At 46.4% G+C, this 21,778-nt stretch overlaps 1 protein-coding gene across 3 annotated transcripts in view; it reads right to left on the reverse strand.

Annotated features, from left to right (window-relative positions):
* The window catches only part of atg7 (ATG7 autophagy related 7 homolog (S. cerevisiae)), a 149,138-nt gene that overhangs the window by 78,117 nt on the left and 49,243 nt on the right, over nt 1–21,778 (reverse strand). For all 3 annotated transcript variants that reach the window (XM_056273159.1, XM_056273161.1, XM_056273160.1), the window contains exons 15-17: nt 19,602–19,717; nt 14,554–14,629; nt 4,526–4,606 (exon numbers count right to left, since the gene is read on the reverse strand). In XM_056273159.1, the coding sequence (XP_056129134.1) occupies nt 4,526–4,606; nt 14,554–14,629; nt 19,602–19,717 (273 nt within the window). The remainder of the gene's footprint in view (nt 1–4,525; nt 4,607–14,553; nt 14,630–19,601; nt 19,718–21,778) is intronic.

A 21,778-nucleotide genomic window follows, 5' to 3' on the forward strand; every position in this document is an offset into this window, starting at 1 on the left:
ATCCTTTTTTGTCCGACAGCACTCGGGTTCCAGGCCCCGTTCACCACTGTTTTCCGCGGTCGTTCGTGCCTGCAGAGCTCATGTCGGCTCGTTTTGTTTTTGTACGGCATGATGCTCACCGCTCGCCCCTCCAACCCCCATACGATGGCCCATTTCGGGTTCTTGAGACGGGTCCTAAGGGTTTTGTGCTAGATATGGGTGGGCGTAGGGAGTGTGTCACGCTTGATAGGCTTAAACCGGCGCACAAGGTGGCAGGCGAAGTTGTGTTTCCGGCCCAGGTTCCCCGTCGGGGTCGTCCTCCTTCCAGGACCCCGGCAGTGTCTTCACGGGTTCAGCGTTCTGCTTCTCAGCCGGCTTTGGACTGTGTTTCACCTACTGTTTCAGCTGAGGGACGGCGCAGCCGTTATGGCAGGCTGCTTAAGCCTCCAGCGAGACACTAATTTTCTTTCCAGGAGTCCCTTCTGGGTGTTCGGGGGGGGGGGGGGCTGTGTGGCGGACACTAGGGGCTATGCCTCTCACCCAGCAGGACTGTGAGCTGGGGGTGTGTTTTACGTTCCCGGGCTCGCCGGTGCAGGGTTGTTCCTGCTGCAGTTGGTTTTTGGAGTTGAGGAATAAACATCAAACTCGCCTTGGTCTTCTGTGTTTTTCCTCATTCCTGCTACAATATCATATATTATATTATGTTATATTATATCATATATTATATTATTATATTGCATTATATTACATTACATTATATCATATCATATTATATTATGTTGTTATATTATATTATATCATATTATATTATGTTATGTTATATAATATTACATTATATTATATCATATTATATTATGTTGTTATATTATATTATATTATATCATATTATGTTATGTTATATGATATTACATTATATTATATCATATTATATTCAGAGGCTGAGAGGTAAGTCTTTACAGATAATGTGAGAGGTTTATTGTTCTTCTCTACAGTAAAACGTTTTGTTTAGATCCCTGTGCTTTAATCCCTCCAAAACTAATTTCAAATAAAATATGTTCAAACTTAGATAGAACATATGCTTTTACATTTATATCTAGGCTACTTAACTGACAAATACCGACAAAACCTGAAAACTCTGCATTTTTAGCTTATTCTTTATTTATATCTATTTATTTGTAGTTTTAATTTCTCATGTTGAACTGTAAGTAATGTAATTTTATCATTTTTAAAAAATCTAATTTTAGTTTTTGAAGTTGTAATTTTTTTTGGGACCCCCCCCTTTTTTTCTCCCCAATTGTACTCGGCCAATTGCCCGTCTCTGCTCCACCCCCTCTGCTGATCCGGGGAGGGCTGCAGACTACCACATGCCTCCTCCCATACATGTGGAGTCACCAGCCGCTTCTTTTCACCTGACAGTGAGGAGTTTCACCAGGGGGACGTAGCGCATGGGAGGATCACGCTATTCCCCCCAGTTCCCCTCCCCGATCAGGCACCCCGACTGACCACAGGAGGCGCTAGTGCAGCGACCAGGACACATACCCACATCCGGCTTCCCACCGCAGACAAGGCCAATTGTGCCTGTAGGGACGCCCGACCAAGTCGGCGGCAACAAAGGGATTCGAACCGGCGATCCCTGCGTTGGTAGGCAACAGAATCGACCACGTCAGCACGTCATAGCCAGCAGAGCCTGTCCAGTGTCCTGATGTCCACCTGACAAACACCAGAACCTGAACAAACCAGGACCTGAATGAAGTGATATGGAAAAAAGTGTTGTCAAGGCTTGGTACTGAGAGGAGCGGTGGACCAGAGAGGTAAACAGCAAACAGGAAGTAGACATGTAAACAGAGTTTGTGAAGACTTCAGTCCAGGTGACCTTTTTACCTTCGAACAGCACTCTTACTATTAATAGCAGGATCAGGTTTGGTTGTGTTAGTATGAAGAGCTGTACTACGAGTCGTCTGGCACCGACTGAGACGAACCAACGTCACTGGCTGTGATTTACTCACTGGCGTTTTACTTTTATTGGCTTTCAGCCCCACATAAAGTTGGGAAACACACACACACACACACACACACACACACACACACACACACACACACACACACACTCACACACACACACTCACACACAGACGATGAAACAGCTCCAGTTCAACAGGAACTGCTCCAGCCCAGACAGGGGCTGAATTGTTTTGTTTCCATAGTGACCTGGCAAAGAGCACAAACACACACACACACACACACACACACACACTTGGAGTGGAGCAGGAACACACATATAGAAAGATCCACACAAAAACAGTCTCTCACACACACACACACACACACACACAAACATACGTATATACATACAAAACCCAGCACAATGAGAGGAGTGCGAGAGGAACAAATGGACAAACAGAGAAAGGGGAAAAGGAAGAGGGGGCGGGGCGGATAGAGGCCAGACAGGACTGGGAACAGGACAGAGAATGGAGGCTACAAGATCAGTGTTTTGTGTGTGCTTGTGTGTGTGGGGGTGTGTATCGTGAATCTGTGGGATCTATGTGTGTGTATGTGGACTACGTGTATTTGGGTTGTGTGTATGTGGGTTGTATGGTTGTGTATGTTGAATGTGTGTCTACAGACTGTGTGTGCGTGTGCGTGTGTGTGTGGACTGGGTGTGTGTGTGGACTGCGTGTGTGAGTGTTGGTTGGGCTTTTGGTGGTCTGTGTATATGGATGGTGTGTACGTGGGTTATATGAGTGTCTATGTGGACTGTATGTGTGTGTATGTGGGCTGTGTGTGTGTACGTGGGTTGTGTGTATGTGGACTATATGTGTGTGTATGTGGGCTGTGTGTGTGTACGTGGGTTGTGTGTATGTGGACTATATGTGTGTGTATGTGGGCTGTGTGTGTACGTGGGTTGTGTGTATGTGGACTGTATGTGTGTGTATGTGGGCTGTGTGTGTGTACGTGGGTTGTGTGTATGTGGACTGTATGTGTGTGTATGTGGGTTGTGTGTATCTAAACACTGATGTGTTTTGCACAATAAAACATGTTTGTGCATGTCCATGTGGAAGTGAGCATGTGATTGTGGATGTGTGCACACTGCAGAACCCCACCAGCCAGCCAGCCAGCCAGCCAGTTAGTCAGTGAGTCAGCCAGTCAGTCAGTCAGTCAGCCAGTCAGCCAGTCAGCCAGTTAGTCAGTCCGTCAGTCAGCCAGTCCGCCAGCCAGCCAGTCAGTCAGTCAGTCAGCCAGCCAGCCCGTCAGTCAGCCAGCCAGCCAGCCAGTCAGTCAGCCAGTCCGCCAGCCAGTTAGTCAGTCCGTCAGCCAGTTAGTCAGTCCTTCAGCTAGCCAGTCAGTCAGCCAGTCCGCCAGCCAGTTAGTCAGTCCGTCAGCCAGTTAGTCAGTCCTTCAGCCAGCCAGCCAGTCAGTCAGTCAGTCAGCCCGCAAGACAGCCAGTCAGTCCGCCAGCCAGCTAACCAGTCAGTCAGTCAGCCCACCAGTCAGTCAGCCAGTCCGCCAGCCAGCCAGCTAGCCAGTCAGTCAGCCAGTCCGCCAGCCAGCCAGTCAGCCCGCCAGTCAGTCAGGTGTGTGAAACTCAACATGTTGAGGTGGAACTCGAGAGAAAACAGATAAGCCTGTGAAGTTTAATGTAGAAACTCTAAAACTTTCAGTTTATAGATGGTTTCCTCCTGCTTGTCTCTTCCTCTCTTCTTCTCTACATGAAAGTGACAGACACAAAGACTACATTGACAGAGAGAGGGGGAGAGCGAGCAACCCTGCCGCCCACTCACCCACAGCCAACCCTCTTAGGTTCTGTACTTTCTTTCTCTCTCTCTCTCTCTCTTCCTTCCAACTTAGTTTTCTCCCCCCTCCCCCTCTGCGTTACATTCATTTGCACCGACCAATCAAATCCCTCCTCCCTGTCGACCGCAGCAACCAATCAGACCACAGATTGGAGAGCTGGCTCTTCACCTATGACAAAGCGGGGAAGGAGACACGAGTGCAGCCCCGCCCACCCCTGTTGGCTGATTTAAGAGATGTGAACTCATCAACATTCCTTCTTCACACACACACACACACACACACATAAACCACAGTGGTGGAAACTGAGGCCTCTTATACGACAGTCAGTGACATCAATGAGCAACTGCTGCCTGATTATTACCATCTGGTTTTACCCTGCCCTACTCGTGTGTGTGTGTGTGTGTGTGTGTGTGTGTGTGTGTGTGTGTGTGTGTGTGTGTTCACCATTCCCTGCAGGGGCAATATTTCAACCCAGTGCCAATGAGTTAACAACAGTGTGGACATAAGAGATGGGAATCCCCTCGTTTCTGTCAGGGCTGCACTTTTGGCTTCAAAAACAACTGCGCTACAACATGAAGACGTCTGACAAGTCCTGCCCAGGAAACGCTTCCTTGTCCAGTATCAGCAAGACGCCTGACAAGTCCTGCCCAGGAAACGCTTCCTTATCCAGTATCACCAATACATCACCTCTGCCTCTTAAAGTGGATGTGAACAGGAAAGCTGTGTGGAGTTCTACGTGATTGGTCCCACTTACGATGGGGGAACAGGCGGTGCACTTGTCGAAGGCCAGGCTGGCGGGCAGGACGTTGTCAAACCTGGACAGAAACCCTCGTATCTGCGAAAGAAAATTAGAATTAAAATTTAAAAGAAAAGAAAGAAAAATCAGCTGACGAGATAAGACTAAGCTGAACTCAACATTACAGGTTTAGCTCACTAAAATCAAATTCACGGGCTAAGTACAAAGCATTAGGTTCAGTATTAAGCACTACAAGAGGACCCGGGCAGACTTTGTGGACTAGTAGAGGGATACTTTTTCAGAGGGCGTGAAATTCTGGTAGCGGGGTAAAGAAACAGTAAAAATGTATTGAACACTTTTGGAAAATGTAGGAAAGTCTGAAAACAACACCAAACACACTGCAGCCTGGAGTCGCTGAGTTCGCCGTGTGTGGGAGTTGACAGTGTCAGGAGAGTTTATATTTCTCCATGCATGTTTTATAGCATGCCTGCAGCGTCCCCTGCTGCTGAAGAGGAGAACAGCATCCATCAACTTTAAGTCCTTACTGTTGACATTTTTTCCCCCTTTGTCCTGTATTAACAGTAATCATTCCATCATTACTGTCTGAACCACCCGAAGCCTGCAGCCACTGCCATCAACAGATAGAGGGACACTCACCACCGGTATCTCTCTTCCGCTCTTCATCTACCTCTGCTCACCTCTTTATATGTCTTTCTAAATGAAAGGTCCATCATTTTATCTGGTGATGCAGACACAGGGCCAAGTGACTAACGGCTCCCTGGAAACAAGTTCTTCTGGTCAAACTCACAGACACTTGCTGCATTTTTAACCATCCATCCAAAACACACATTCACACCTATGGACAGTTTAGTATGGCTAATTCACCTGACCTGCATGTCTTTGGACTGTGGGAGGAAATAGAGCCCCTGGATGAAACCCATGCAGACATGGGAAGAACATGCAAACTCCACACACAGGACGACCCAGGACGACCCCTAAGGTTGGACTACCCCGGGGCTTGAACCCAGGACCTTCTTGCTGTGAGGTGACCGCGCTAACCACTGCACCACCCCATTTTTAACCAATCACTGCATAATGCAGAGTGAAAAGGTTTGTGTGTGTGTGTGTGTGTGTGTGTGTGTGTGTGTGTGTGTGTGTGTGTGTGTGTGTGTGTGTGCCTGTAGAACATGAGGCTTTTTCAGCTGTTTGGCTGAGCTATCTGACCCTAAACATCACTGATAAAAACATCTGAATCAAACTTCCTTTGCCATGGCCCTATGATGATGATGATGAGAAGAAGAAGAAACAACAACATCACTTTACAGAGCCATTTTCATAACAGGGTTTACAAAGTGCTCCACAGTAAAAGAAATGAACAGTGAATTAGAATGAGCGCAGAAAACAGAAATTGAACGTGATAGAAGTAAAACAAAAGAAATCCAGATAACATCCAAAAAAACAATCAGAAATATGAAATAAATATATTTGCAAATAGCTGAGTCCATGCACCAGGTTAACTGTAAATATATTTACTAGTGTATCTGCTGAAGACAATGGATTAAGAAACCACTTTCCAGTTATGTCTTTATGCATGTTCAATAGTACACATGGCCACCATAACTCTAGTTAATGGTAATGCCATATTTGCATATGGAACTGGTTGTCGGTTTGGGTCGTTATGCCGCTGTATTGTCTATAAGGGTGGGGTACCTGCAGTCACTGTATTGTTAATAAGGGTGGGGACACTTGCAGTCACTGTATTGTTTATAAAGGTGGGGACACCTGCAGTCACTGTATTGTTAATAAGGGTGGGGACACCTGCAGTCACTGTATTGTTTATAAGGGTGGGGTACCTGCAGTCACTGTATTGTTTATAAGGGTGGGGACACCTGCAGTCACTGTATTGTTTATAAGGGTGGGGTACCTGCAGTCACTGTATTGTTTATAAGGGTGGGGGTACCTGCAGTCACGGTATTGTTTATAAGGGTGGGGACACCTGCAGTCACTGTATTGTTTATAAGGGTGGGGTACCTGCAGACACTGTATTGTTTATAAGGGTGGGGTACCTGCAGTCACTGTATTGTTTATAAGGGTGGGGACACCTGCAGTCACGGTATTGTTTATAAGGGTGGGGACACCTGCAGTCACGGTATTGTTTATAAGGGTGGGGTACCTGCAGTCACAGTATTGTTTATAAGGGTGGGGTACCTGCAGTCACTGTATTGGTTATAAGGGTGGTGTACCTGCAGTCACTGTATTGTTTATAAGGGTGGGGACACCTGCAGTCAGTTCAGACGGGTGAAGTCACTTAGCTGAGTGATGAAACAGATCTGTCAGTAAACGCTGTGTCCAGATGAACTGATTCCCCTTCCTTTGCTTTTCTGACCTGGATTATTGAGCATGCATCAAGATGTACTAAGTTGTACAAACTGGGTATGTAAACTTGTACTGTTTGAGTTTGCTGCATTTAGTCCTTCCTTGCTGTATCGATTTATTTTATCTATTTATTTTGAGGGGGGGGGGTCATGTGTTTGTATGTTATTTTTGTATTCTTACCACTTAAAAAAAGCAATAAACAAAGTTTAAAAAAAAAAGTATGGGCAGCATCCCCTCCTCCTCACTGATCTTGTTGACCCTGAACAGCGGTGCCCCGGAGGACTGAGTGCTAGGCCTGCTCCCGTACTCTCTGTTAACCCATGATTGTGTGGCCCAGCACAGCTCCAATTCCACCGTGAGGTTTTCTGATGACGTCACCGTCCCTGGCGTCATCACAGACGGTAACGAGACGGCCTACAGGGAAGAGGTGAAAGCCCGACGAGGTGGTGCCGGGACAACAAGCTCTCCCTCAAGTAACATCAGCAAAATGTGTCGTTTCACTTCACGCACTTGTGTACATGAAATGAAATGAAATGCCATTTCCCCCAGTCCACAGCAGCACAACACAATACAAAAACTACAAGAACACACATATCCAAACTAACACACATATCCAAACTAACACACATATCCAAACCAAAAAAAAAAAATCACTGTCTAAGGGAACAAACGCCAGCCAGGATGACTGTCGGTACTGCCAGTCTGCATGGGCTAGCAGTTAGCTTAGCCTGCCCCGCTTCCGCGTCCTGCCAGACTGCCCTCGGTGTTTCGTCCTCGGGCGCAGCTCCAGGCAGAGGCCATGGTTCCCAGGCCCACCAGATGAAGCAAACCAAGCTCTCCCAGCCGATCCAGCGCCAGCTCTCTCAGCCAGACACCCTTGACACACCTCCACGCACTCCTCACGACGACATCAAAAACACCACAGTCAACGCCAGGTGAGGCCGCCGCCAGACCACCCTCGCTGTTATCGGAACTGCCGGTCTGCATGGGTTAGCAGTTAGCTTAGCCTGCCCTGCTCTCCCAGCCGATCCAGCGCTAGCTCTCCCAGCCATCAAACGAAGACAAAACTTAGATGCAGACATGGACAAAGACACTGCATGGACGGTACTAGGTGAGGCCACCGCAAATGTGAACTCGCGCCGCTATCTTCCAACAGTGGCACTGGGTGAGGCCAATGCAAACGCGAATTCGCGCAGCCATCTTACCACACCGAAACAACAGGAGGTGTGTGCACTCTCATCCAAATCAGCAGCTCACCCATGGAAAGGGTCAGCAGCTTCAAGCTCCTCTGTGTTCACATCGTCAAGGATTTGTCTTGGTTCCTTCACATGGACACTGTGATCAAGACAGCACTCCAGCACTTCCTCTGGAGGCTAAGAAAATTTGGCACGGCCCCACAGACGCTTACTAACCTTTACTGATGCACCACTGAGATCATCCTGACTGGCTGCATCACTGCCTGGTACGGCAGCCATTTTGCTCTCCATCGCAAAGCTCTGAAGAGGGAAGTGAACATGGCAGAGTACATCACAGGCGGTGATCTGCCCACCATGCAGGATATTTATTCCTAGAGGTCACGAAAGAAGGCCCAAAAAATAATCAGCCCTATCCACTTTGGACACAAACTGGTACCTGTCTCCAACAGGTTGAGACAGCTTCTACCTCCAAGCCAAAAGACTCTTAAACTGACCACTCACTGCTATTTGCACAGGTTTAAGTCTTATTTGCACAAGGTTTCAGGTTTACTGCTTACAATACCTGTTTCATTACGGTTGCTGTTACCAACTGCACAACCTGCAATTTGCACAAGTTGACCGTTTACAATAACACTGCCACCTTACTATTGCAAACTGTCACCTTCCTATTTTAAAGACATTCCCTACTGTAGCAAACTGTCCAACAAAACACATCCAAAGTCTGAACTGTTTTGTATGTGTATCTTGTTCTTTGCAGTTTGATTTCTCCAAGTATTTTATAAGTAGTTCCCAATTATATGTTAAGCCAGAAAAAGAAGCACTTCATTATGAAAATAAGTCTAAACTTGCTTTCTTAAATGACAAATCAGCTTGAGTCTGAAATGGTGCTGTTTCCATATATGACCACAAGGTGTCCCTACGACGCCACAGAAAAGTGGCTTTAAGTAGAAGTGGAACAGTTCGTTCTCTCTGCTACTACTTTTGGCTGCTCCCGTTAGGGGGCGCCACAGCGGGTCATCCGTTTCCATCTTTTCCTGTCCTCTGCATCTTCATCTGTCACACCAGCCACCTGCATGTCCTCCCTCACCACATCCATAAACCTCCTCTTTGGCCTTCCTCTTCTCCTCTTCCCTGGCAGCTCCATATTCAGCATCCTTCTCCCAGTATACCCAGCATCTCTCCTCCACACATGTCCAAACCATCTCAATCTTGTCTCTCTTGCTTTGTCTCCAAACCGTCCAACCTGAGCTGTCCCTCTAATATACTCGTGCCTAATCCTGTCCTTCTTCATCACTCCCAATGAAAATCTTATCATCTTCAACTCTGCCACCTCCAGCTCCACCTCCTGTCTTTTCATCAGTGCCACTGTCTCCAAACCATATAACATAGCTGGTCTCACTACCATCTTGTAAACCTTCCCTTTAACTCTTGCTGGTACCCTTCTGTCACAAATCACTCCTGACACTCTTCTCCACCCACTCCACCCTGCCTGCACTCTCTTCTTCACCTCTCTTCTGCACTCCCCATTACTTTGGACAGTTGATCCCAAGTATTTAAACCCATCCACCTTGTATTCTTCATTAAGCATGAGGTTCACACGTATGCTCGCACACGCACACTGATAAACTCATGTACATTCATCTGCCCCTCTGTTTCCCTGGCCAACACTCTTTATCAACTCCATTTATTCTCTCTCTCTCTCTCACACACACACACACACACACACACACACACACACCTCATTTGCATGCCTTTCTTCTGGCATAATTTGGTTGGAATAGTATCAGCAGCAGAGGTGGGAAGTGAATCTTGCAGATTAGTGGGGTGATGAATGGTGATGATGATGATGCAAATGGAGGTCTGGCACAGTGGAGTTTTGGACTGCAGACTAGCACAGCTTGCAGAGCTACTGTCTGTTTTCTCTCTCTCCATTTGGCTTCCTACCATTTTTAGACCTTATGAAATCTTTGCATGTGTTTCTGCCAGACAGATGGTTTAAGCAACATGATCGTCTGTTGAAATAGGAGGTTATGACTTTAAATGTAGTTCCTATGCAGACAGCATTTTACTAACTTTAAGTAAACCTATGCAGTCTTTTCCATTAGTGAGGCGGCCTCACCCAGTCCCGGTGTGGGAAGATGGCCACGCGAACTCACGTTTCCAGCGGCCTCACCCAGTCCCGGTGTGGGAAGATGGCCACGCGAACTCACGTTTCCAGCGGCCTCACCCAGTCTCGGTGTGGGAAGATGGCGGTGTGAACTCATGTTTGCAGCAGCCTCACCCAGTCCCGGTGTGGGAAGATGGCCACGCGAACTCATGTTTGCAGCGGCCTCACCCAGTCCCAGTGTGGGAAGATGGCCACGCGAACTCACGTTTGCAGCGGGCTCACCCAGTCCCAGTGTGGGAAGATGGCCACGCGAACTCACGTTTGCAGCGGCCTCACCCAGTCCCGGTGTGGGAAGATGGCCACGTGAACTCACGTTTGCAGCGGCCTCACCCAGTCCCCTAATTTAACAGGCAGTTGGGAATGGCTAGAGGGACAAATTATTGCTGATGTTAACAAACAACAAAGTATATTTGGCTTCTTTTGTGGTTTCATCCAAATTCTTCTACAGAACTTGCTAATACAATTATTAATTTCTCTTGTAGAACTGCTAAATTAGTCCATAAAAGGCTCGAAATTACGGGAACCTCTTTCCCATCCCATCTTGCTGTCTTTGGCATAATCCTTTATTTTCAGCAGGAGGCAAACCATTAGTTAATACCAGGTGGCAGAGTTGTATAATTAAGTGTCTGGGAGATACGGAAATAGTTCATTCATTCATCTTCAACTGCTTCTCCGGGGTCGGGTCGAGGTGGCAGCAAGCTAAGTAGGGCACTCCTGACATCCCTCTCCCCAGCAACGCAGACATGTTGCGTATAAACAGCTGGGTGGAAACACAACAAAGGGTATATTGTCCTGAGTTTCAGTCTCATACAATAGATGTCAGCAGCTAACCCCTTCACCGGTGTTTTCCGTGGGCTGGGTTTGCCTTTTCTAACACTAGAGAACACGATACAGAGCACGGATGTCAGAGATGACTCAGCCTCAGCATCCACCTCCTCCTGAAACAGGTGGGGGAAACACAGGAAATTCTCCAAGGATGATGATTATAATACACACAAAGCCTTCGCTCTTCATCAAGTGTAGCTGGAGGGTGGACATGAGTCATCCTCACATACAATACAGATCACAGAACTGCCTGCAGACATCACACAACAGGAAGAACAGTGCAGGACAACAATGTATAACCCTAAGAACCATGTCTACCTCGCCAGAAACCCCTCCACCAGAGGATGATGGAGGGGTGACAAACTGGTAATGGAGAGACTGAGAGCTTGCAGTGGACCTTCATGAAGGTTTGGGGCTTCTTTTTTTTTTTACACTAGAACGACCAGGATTTCACTCCTACCTACAACCTACAACGACGCGGTTTTTAAACTCTATATTGTGTCAAGATAAACACCCAGAAGAGATATTAATGCATTACATATGTTGGTATGTCTGTTATGAAACTAACTGACACCAAAATTAAAATTTTAACAATTTTAATACTATTTTTAAACTATTTAAAATGGCCGCTGACCAACGCCTGTAAATACTTGAACTTAACAACACATACATCCGGATGCTGTTTATAGATTACAGCTCTGCTTTCAACACTATCATCCCTGCCAAAAAAACTACCACACTCCTCTCCCTTGGCCTCAACCCCTCCCTCTGTAACTGGACCCTGGACTTCTTGACCAACAGACCTCAGTCTGTTAGGTTAGGTGACCACACCTCCTCCACCCTGATTCTAAGCACAGGTGCCCCTCAAGGCTGTGTTCTGAGCCCCCTCCTTTTCTCCCTTTTTACCCACGACTGCATGCCAACTCACCCTTCAAATGTTATAGTTCAGTTTACAGATGACACCACAGTCATTGGCCGTATCACCAACAATGATGAGACGGCCTACAGGGACGAGATTCAGCACTTCACATCATGGTGTACTACCAACAATCTTGTCCTCAATGTGCAGAAGACAAAGGAGCTGATTGTGGACTTCAGGAGGTCTAAAAGTTGCAGCCACTCCCCCATACACATCAATGGGGTGGAAGTGGAGCGCGTCTCCACCTTTAAATTCCTTGGAGTCCACATCAGTGAGGAACTCTCCTGGACATCAAACACCCAGGCCCTTGTGAAAAAGGCCCAACAACGCCTGCATTTCCTGAGGAGGCTGAGGAGCGCCTGTCTATCCCCCAAAATTCTCACCAACTTCTACCACTGCACCATAGAGAGCATCCTGACCATCTGCATCTCAGTGTGGTACGGCAACTGTACTTCAGTAGACCAGAAAGCTCTGCAGCGGGTCGTCAAGGCGGCCCAGCATATCACCGGTACCCAGCTCCCAGCCAGAAAAGACATTTATCACAAATGCTGCCTTCGAAGGGGTCTCAGCATCAGCAGAGATCCCACCCACCCCAACCATGGACTGTTCTCCCCCCTGCGCTCTGGGAGGCGCTACGAGAACCTCAGAGCCCACACTACCAGGCTCAAAAACAGCTTCTTTCCACAAGCTGTTGCCCACCTGAACCTGGCTACCCACTGAATGTCTGTGGACATTTTTAAATATTTTGTACTCTTGGTCTTTTTTAACTTATTTTTAGCTTTTGGTCTTCATGTGTTTATATCTTATACTGTGTTTGGTGTGTTTGTCTGTGTCTGTCTTGCACTGTTTGGCGAAGCCGCAGCCCTCATTTAATTTTTAACATGTGCCTGCACATTGTTTCAATGACAATAAATTGAATTGAATTGTTCTTAATAACCTGATATCTGTGATTTCTGTAGGGTTGAATTGTGCATTCCATAATAATGAGAACTGCCACATACAATATGTCTTCATGTTGTACCAGAATTTATGTGATTAAAACTAGCTCTGCTAGATGTGCTAAGCAGAACAGCAGATAATCATTTGCATTGCTGTATTTGCTTCAAAGGGTCCACCAATTAATTTTCAATCATTATCAACGACCAAACCGCTGTTCTGTATTTGCTCCTAATTTGACGGTATATATCTGCTAAATCAGCATTGACTGATTAATCTCTAATACCACTTGAAATAGTGCAAAAGTAGAGGGGAACCTTGCTTTGGTTCATGAGCTAATCACATTTACTTTCTCCTATAAAAGGCATGTACTGTATTCAAACTAATGAATCCGAGTTCATTCCTGTCTGGTCTGCATCGTATCATGCCCCATCAAAGTACCGTCACTAGCACTGCTGGTGTTCACTGAGGGTGGGGGTTTATCTCTAGTACCGCATTTCTGTTTAAAGGCAATAAAAATAAACTGTTCAAATAACTATCTGAGACTCCTGTAGACTTCCTACACAGCATTAACAGTTTACTATGCACCGCACCGTCAGCCCCGCCAACGCTATGCCAGTGGTTTGAATTATTTTTGCGCTAGATGGGGTTAACATCTGATGATGTCATTTTAAGCCTTTCGGGAATGATGATGTCTTATGGTCACCAAGCATGTAGCTTTCATTCCAGTAATTCTCAGTTTACTACTTACGCCCTGCTCTCAGGCGGCGAACACTTGTAAAGAATTAGAAGTGTCCGCTGTGGTCATCACATGACTAACTGTATGGTATGCAGCTGCTGACACTAAGCTAGAGCATATTATCTATGATAATACTGTGGGGGTGCCCAGGTGGCATAGCGGTCTGTTCCGTTGCCTACCAACACGGGGATCGCCGGTTTGAATCCCCGTGTTACCGCCGTCTTGGTCGGGCGTCTCTACAGACACAACTGGCCGTGTCTGCGGGTGGGAAGCCGGATGTGGGTTTGTGTCCTGGTCGCTGCACTAGCGCCTCCTCTGGTCGGTTGGGGCACCTGTCCAGGGGTGAGGGATAACTGGGGGGAATAGCGTGATCCTCCCATGTACTATGTCCCCCTGGTGAAACTCCTCACTGTCAGGTGAAAAGAAGTGGCTGTGACTCCACATGTACGGGAGGAGGCATGTGGTAGTCTGCAGCCCTCCCCGGATCAGCAGAGGGGCAGAAGCAGCGACTGGGACAGCTTGGAATGGGGTGATTGGCCAATTATAATTGGGAGAAAAAGGCGGGAAACCCCCCCCCCCCAAAAAAAGGAAATGCTTTTAAATGGTGCATTCTGTTTTTCCTCACTATCCAATAGTCTTGACTCAGTAACTCTCATCAGTTATTCTCTGTCTGTATTTTCAACTACTATGAGACAACACAGCGGTGTTGTGTGTGCGTGTGTGAGAGAGAGAGAGAGAGAGAGAGAGAGAGAGAGAGAGAGAGAGAGAGAGAGAGAGAGAGAGAGAGAGAGAGAGAGAGAGAGAGAGAGAGAGAGAGAGAGAGAGAGAGAGAGAGAGAGAGAGAGTGTGAGTGTGTGCGAGTGTGTGTGTATGTGTATGTGTACTGACCTGATGTGGCACCAGGCCCAGGGAAGTAGGAGGTTCATTCATTCTGTCATCACTGCTGCTGGCCACAGCATACCCACTGGACAGAGACACAGAGATAAACATATAGATATATAGATTATAGATAAATATAGATGTAGATATATAGATATAGATTATAGATATAGACACACAGAGAGACAAAGTTTGTTTCATCGAGTCCGGCCACAGTTGGAAGCACGTCATCATCTTTTACCACACAGCAGCAAGTGGCATTGAAGGTACGTACATTTCATTAGTAATCGAATATTGTTGCTTACAAATGAATCAAGAAATTAAATCACCGGTTGAGCTATAAAAGGCATTGAAAAATATCTACGTTATTCATAATGTTCTCATTCATTCATTCATCTTCAGCCGCTTCTCTGGGGTCGGGTCACGGTGGCACCAAGCTAAGTAGGGCACTCCAGATGTCCCTCTCCCTAGCAACACCCTCCAGCTCCTCCTGGGGGATCCCTAGGCACTCCCAGGCCAGATTGGACATGTAGTCCCTCCAGCGGGTTCTGGGTCTACCCCAGGGTCTCCTCCCAGTTGGCCGTACCCGGAAAACCTCCAAAGGAAGGCACCCAGGAGGCATCCTGATCAGATGTCCGAACCACCTCCACTGGCTTCTTTCGACGTGAAGGAGTAGCGGCTCTACTCCGAGCTCCCTCTGGATGCCCGAGCTCCTCACCCTATCTCTAAGGCTGAGCCCAGACACCCTACGGAGGAAACTCATTTCAGCTACTTGTATCCGCGATCTCACCCTTTCGGTCACTACCCAAAGCTCATGACCATAGGAGAGGGTTGGAACGAAGATTGACTGGTAAATTGAGAGCTTTGCCTTCCAGCTCAGCTCCCTCTTCACCACAACGGTCCGGTACAATGTCCATGTTACTGCTGATGCTGCACCAATCCACCTGTCAATCTCCCGCTCCATCCTACCCTCACTCGTGAACAAGACCCCGAGATACTTGAACTCCTTCACTTGAGGCAACAACTCATCCCCAACCTGGAGGGAGCAATCCACCATTTTCCAGTAGAGAACCATGGCCTCAGACTTATTAGTGCTGACTCTCATCCCGGCCATTTCACACTCAGCTGCAAACCGCCCCAGTGTGCACTGGAGGTCGCGTTCTGATGAAGCCAACAAAACCACATCATCTGCGAAGAGCAGAGATGTTCCGAGGTTCCCAAAACGGACACATTGCTCACCTTGGCTGCGCCTTGAGATCCTGTCAAAGAATATCACAAACAGAATCGGAGACAAGGGACAACCTCGGTGGAGTCCAACACCCATTGAAAACGTGTTTGACTTTGTGTCGAGAATGCGGAGACAGCTCTAACTTTGGTTATACAAGGACCGTAATCATAATGTTCTCAAGATATTAAAACTCATCTGCTCAAAAACACGTGAGTGACAGGTCCTGCAAGCTTGAACATTAAAATGTGTCCATATTTACAAGATAAACAGTGTTTCTATGAAGAAAAAAACTCTCTCTCTCTCTCACACACACACACACACACACACACACACACGGACACACGGACACACACACACACACTCTCATATGAAAGCTCCTCCTTGAGTGTCTGACTTTAGAGGAAATGCCGCTCTGTCAGAAACACAAAGCTGTGTGAACTGTGAGTCATTGTTAAGTCCTTTGAGGAATGATGGAGAGAGGAAAAAGTAGTCATTGTTTGCACCGCATAGTGAATAAAATCACTTGAATGACGAAAACACACACAAGTGTCACCCTGAGACGTTCACAATGTCTAACTACCATTGATTTCCAGTCGCGCCACCTTGACGACAACGCCGGTGCAAGGACCTGACCTGGTCACACCACACCGGCATTATCGCCAAGGCAGCGAGGCAATGGCTCCTTTTCTCCACAGGTTGAGGGAGTTTGGCATAAACTGCAACTTTTACAGATGCACCATCAAGAGTGTCCTAACTCCCGGGTTTTCAAAGTGGGGGGCTGCGGCCCCCTTGGGGGCCGCCAGGAGGCACTAGGAGGTCCAGGAGAGGAAAATGAAAAATACAGTTAAAAAAAAACTAATAATAAAAGAACATTAAATATATCAAAAAATAAATTTCAGTTCAAATTCAATTCATAAGATTATTGTGCCGGTTTAAAATAAAATATCAATTGTTATAAATCCTTTGCCATGCCCTTCTTTCAATCACAGCCAATAAATAACTAACCATCTGCCTGTCAGTCAGAGCATGACATTTAGCTGCTAACTGCTGCCCGAGCGTGTTAATCAAATCACAAGTTAGCTTACAACTGCTGCTTGCGCTAGCAAGCTAATGTTAGCTTTTTTCGGTGGCTGTGGAATTTAGCTAGTTAGCTGGTGCTAGCTTAAAATAATGTAGAAGTTTTTGAAGAGAAAAACGTCAGACAAGCAGACTGGAGACAGTAATGAGCAGACTGGAGGCAGCAGCTCAGCTGCAAAAAATGCACGAACACGGAACTCCTGGCCAACTAAAACGCGAAGAAGATACGACCAAGCGTACATTAAGTATGGCTTTACATCCGCAAGTAAAAATGGACAGGATATTCCTAAATGTGTTCTCTGCCTCGAGACCCTCTCGAATGAGTGTTTGAAGCCGTCTAAACTTGAACGACACTTGAAGCAAAAGCACCCGTCCGAGGCCGACAAATCAGTAGAATTTTTCAAGCGAAAAGAACAACATCTGGCCAGGCAGCCGGCTACTTTCGGGCAGCAAGCTACGCTTTCTGAACGGGCATCGCAGGCATCCCTTTTGGCCTCATACCACATTGCCCGTGCTAAGAAACCGCACACAACTGGAGAAGAATTGATTCTACCAGCTACCAAATATATTGTCAGAGAATTGCTTGGTGAGGATGCCGCCAGCAAAATCAACACTGTACCACTCTCCGACAATTCCGTGAGCCGGCGGACAGGTGACATGGCTCAGGACGTGTCCGTTCAGCTTTTGGAACAGGTGAGAGCCAGCGAGTATTTTACACTTCAGCTGGACGAGAGCACGGTCGTGTCCAGTGTTTACAATAAAAAAATAAAAAATATTGAATAGTAATTTGGGGAAATTAAATGAATAATAAGAAAGAAAAAAATACTAAAAGAAAGAACTGTTGATAAATATTGTAAAGCACAAATGACAATGAATGTTTAGTTAATAAAAGAATATTGAATATAATATAACTGAGAAATTATTTGAAATGTAAATTAAATTAATATTGCATTCATAAAAATAAGGAAACATTAAGAAGCTGTATGTTTGATTTTTGATATTTGCCAGTGTAATTTAATTTTTTTTAAGCCATGTTGCAATAGGGGGCCCCCCAGCCAGAGGCTACGGCTATTAAGGGGTCCTTGGCATGGAAAAGTTTGGGAACCCCTGTCCTAACTGACACGGGGATCGCCACTTCGAATCCCCGTGTCACCTCCGGCTTGGTCGGGCGTCCCTACAGACACAATTGGCCGTGTCTGCGGGTGGGATGCAGGATGTTTCCTGGTCGCTGCACTAGCGCCTCTCTGGTCGGTCAGGGTGCCTGTTCGGGGGGGGAGGGGAACTGGGGGGAAGAGCGTGATCCTCCCACGCGCTACGTCCCCCTGGGGAAACTCCTCACTGTCAGGTGAAAAGAAGCGGCTGGCGACTCCACATGTATCGGAGGAGGCATGTGGTAGTCTGCAGCCCTCCCCGGATCAGCAGAGGAGATGGAGCAGCGACCAGGACGGCTCGGAAGAGTGGAGTAATTGGCCAGATACAATTGGGGGGAAAAAGAGGGAGGGAAAGCCACAAAGCCAGTTTGTCCAGTGGACAGTTGGAAGCTTAAAAGTTCTTCCCTGCTGCATATGAACAGTGAGTGAGTGTCGGAAACTAAACAAATAAACAGAAGCAGAAAAAGCACAAGAGAGTGTAGACCCAAGGCTACCATCTGCAGCACCTTCTTGATGACATAGAAATTTACAACAGCAAGGAAATGGGAAATGCATCTATTACAAAACAGTTTTCACTGTATTATACAGTATTTCTATTATACAATGTATATGATATAGAATATTTATACATTATTCATATCATACAGTTTTGACATATAGTATTCTATTCGGAATATTGTACTGAGTAATAATATTAACAAGATGTTATGCCAATAAATGGAATACATATGTGTGAATGAGAGGGAGGACAGTGGAATGGTGAGGATGCAAGGAGTAGAGGTGACGAAGGCATATGAGTTTAAATACTTGGGGTCAACTGTCCAAAGTAACGGGGAGTGCAGAAGAGAGGTGAAGAAGAGAGTGCAGGCAGGGTGGAGTGGGTGGAGAAGAGTGTCAGGAGTGATTTGTGACAGAAGGGTACCAGCAAGAGTTAAAGGGAAGGTTTACAAGATGGTAGTGAGACCAGCTATGTTGTATGGTTTGGAGACAGTGGCACTGATGAAAAGACAGGAGGTGGAGCTGGAGGTGGCAGAGGTGTAGATGATAAGATTTTCATTTGGAGTGATGGAGGAGGACAGGATTAGGAACGAGTATATTAGAGGGACAGCTCAGGTTGGACGGTTTGGAGACAAAGCAAGAGAGACAAGATTGAGATGGTTTGGACATGAGTGGAGGAGAGATGCTGGGTATACTGGGAGAAGGATGCTGAATATGGAGCTGCCAGGGAAGAGGAGAAGAAGAAGGCCAAAGAGGAGGTTTATGGATGTGGTGAGGGAGGACATGCAGGTGGCTGGTGTGACAGAGGAAGATGCAGAGGACAGGAAGAGATGGAAATGGATGATCCACTGTGGCGCCCCCTAACAGGAGCAGCCGAAAGTAGTAGTAGCTAAAGCACTTGTTATAGTTGGTTGTGAATGTGAAGGATGAACAGTTAGCTCACAGTTTATTATATAAAATTGGTACAGAAAGTTTACATCGGTGCTGAAATGGACCCCATCATAATTTGAGATACCTGGTTACCGTATTACCATTACACCTCCCAACCCTATTACGACTGGATATGACCTCTAACCTATTTTGCAAGTTAATCGTTTGCTCACCTTTCGCTGTGCTGTAGAATAGATACCATTAGCTCCACTGCCAGCGCTCCAGCGATCATGGCCAGACCAGGTCTGCTGACTGTGCACTGCTGGTCCAGGGTTCGATCCCTGGTCGACTGACCCCCGCCAACAAAAACACAACAACAAAAAACAAAAAATGATAGAGTAAAAAACGGATTATGAGCAAAACAATTCAACGACATGTCTTCAACAGTAACGAAACAGCAATCCTTTCTGGAATCAGTGGAGGTGTTCTACAGCTGAGGTGTTTGGTTGAAATACATGGCAGAAGATTTACACACATTTAACTCTAGAAGTTCAGACTGAAAAAGGATCGCTTTGAGAAATAACAGTCATCAGTATGATAAAAAATAAAAAATTAAGATATGAGTATCAAGGCCTTCCGTTATTTGATTATTCACAGCTTGATAATTCATATAGACCCGGCTCAATTAAGGTGCTGCCACTAATGGAAGATGTATCGTGCCAAGAAAGCCGAAACTCCCGTGTCCTAACTGTATGCAACGTGAGTGAGCGTCAGCAACTAAATCAGTTTGATTGCCTTATTTTCTATTGGGACGTCTGCGAGCGACACACCATGACACTGCGTGCCATTTTGAACTGAACCTTTGTCGGACGCCCCGTTTCTATTGACCTCTTGTCGCTGGCATTGAGAAGTGCTGTGTGATGGATGAGGAACATCTCCAGTCTGATCTCCAGTGCACAGCTGATTACATGACAGCTTCAGTGTGGACAGACAGCGTCTGACGTGATACGATAGTCGATGTGATACGATAGTCGATGCGATGCCATAGCTGATGTGATACGACAGTCGATGCGATACGATAGTTGATGTGATACGTAGTCAATGTGATATGACAGTTGATGTGTGATACGATACAACATAAAGACAAAACACATCCAAAAAATACACGAACACACATATCCAAACTAACACATAAATCCAAACTAAACAAAAAAATCGCTGTCCAAGGAAACAAACGCCAGCCAGGGTGACTGACCATCATCAAAAAGTGAAGAAAATATGGTACAACAGTGACGTTACCAAGAACAAGACATCCCTTCAAATTGATGAGAAGACAAGGAGAAAACTGGTCAGGGAGGCTGCCATGAGGTCTACGGTAACATTAAAGGAGCTGCAGGAACTTCTGGCGAGCCCTGGTTGCTGCCTACATGTGACAACAATCTCCTGTATTCTTCATATGTCTGGGCTATGGTGTAGAGTGGCAAGACGGAAGCATTTTCACATGAAAAAAAGCAAAACATCCAAGCTCGGCTAAATTTTGCAAAAAGCTACATCCTGTCTTCCAAAACCATCCATCCATTATCCAAACTGCTTATCCTGCTCACAGGGTCGCGGGGATGCTGGGGCCTATCCCAGCAGTCATTGGGCAGCAGGTGGGGAGACACCCTGGACAGGCCGCCAGGCCATCACAGGGCCCCCAAACACCCACACACACACAGTCGTGTCTCACTATCCTCGTGTGGACCCCTCATTGACTACATTCATTTCCTAGCCCTTAACTCTAACCTTAACAACACAAACTACACACCTAACCCTAACTCTTACCCTAACCTTAACCTTAACCTAATTCTAACTGTAACCCTAAAACCAAGTCCTAACCCTAAAATAGACCCTTTTCCTTGTGAGGACCTCTGAAATGTCCACACGAGGTACGTGCTGTCAGGTTTTGCTATCGATAGCTAAACATGTACACACACACACACACACACACACACACACCTAGGGACAATTTAGTATGACCGAGTCACCTGACCTACACGTCTTTGGAATGATTCAAGATTCAAGAGTTTTATTTGTCATGTACACACAAGTACAAGTCCCGAGTGCAGTGAAATGAAAAAAGGTACGAACCCCGAGATGTGCAAACAACAAAATACAACAGGTACACATGCGTTCCAATTTGCAATATACAACTGACAATCAACAGTTAAGAACTCTGTAAAAAGAAAACAGACAGCACAATATATACAGTAAAAGCACTTAAAAATAGAAAACAGAAAACTGTGGGAGGAAACCCACACAGACACGGGGGAGAACATGCAAACTCCACACAGAGGATGACGCCCAAGGTTGGACTACCCCGGGGCTCGAACCCAGGACCCTCTTGCTGTGTGGCAACCGTGCTAACCAC

This window comes from Lampris incognitus, chromosome 2 (genome assembly GCF_029633865.1).
Source record: "Lampris incognitus isolate fLamInc1 chromosome 2, fLamInc1.hap2, whole genome shotgun sequence".
Taxonomy (NCBI): Eukaryota; Metazoa; Chordata; class Actinopteri; order Lampriformes; family Lampridae; genus Lampris; species Lampris incognitus.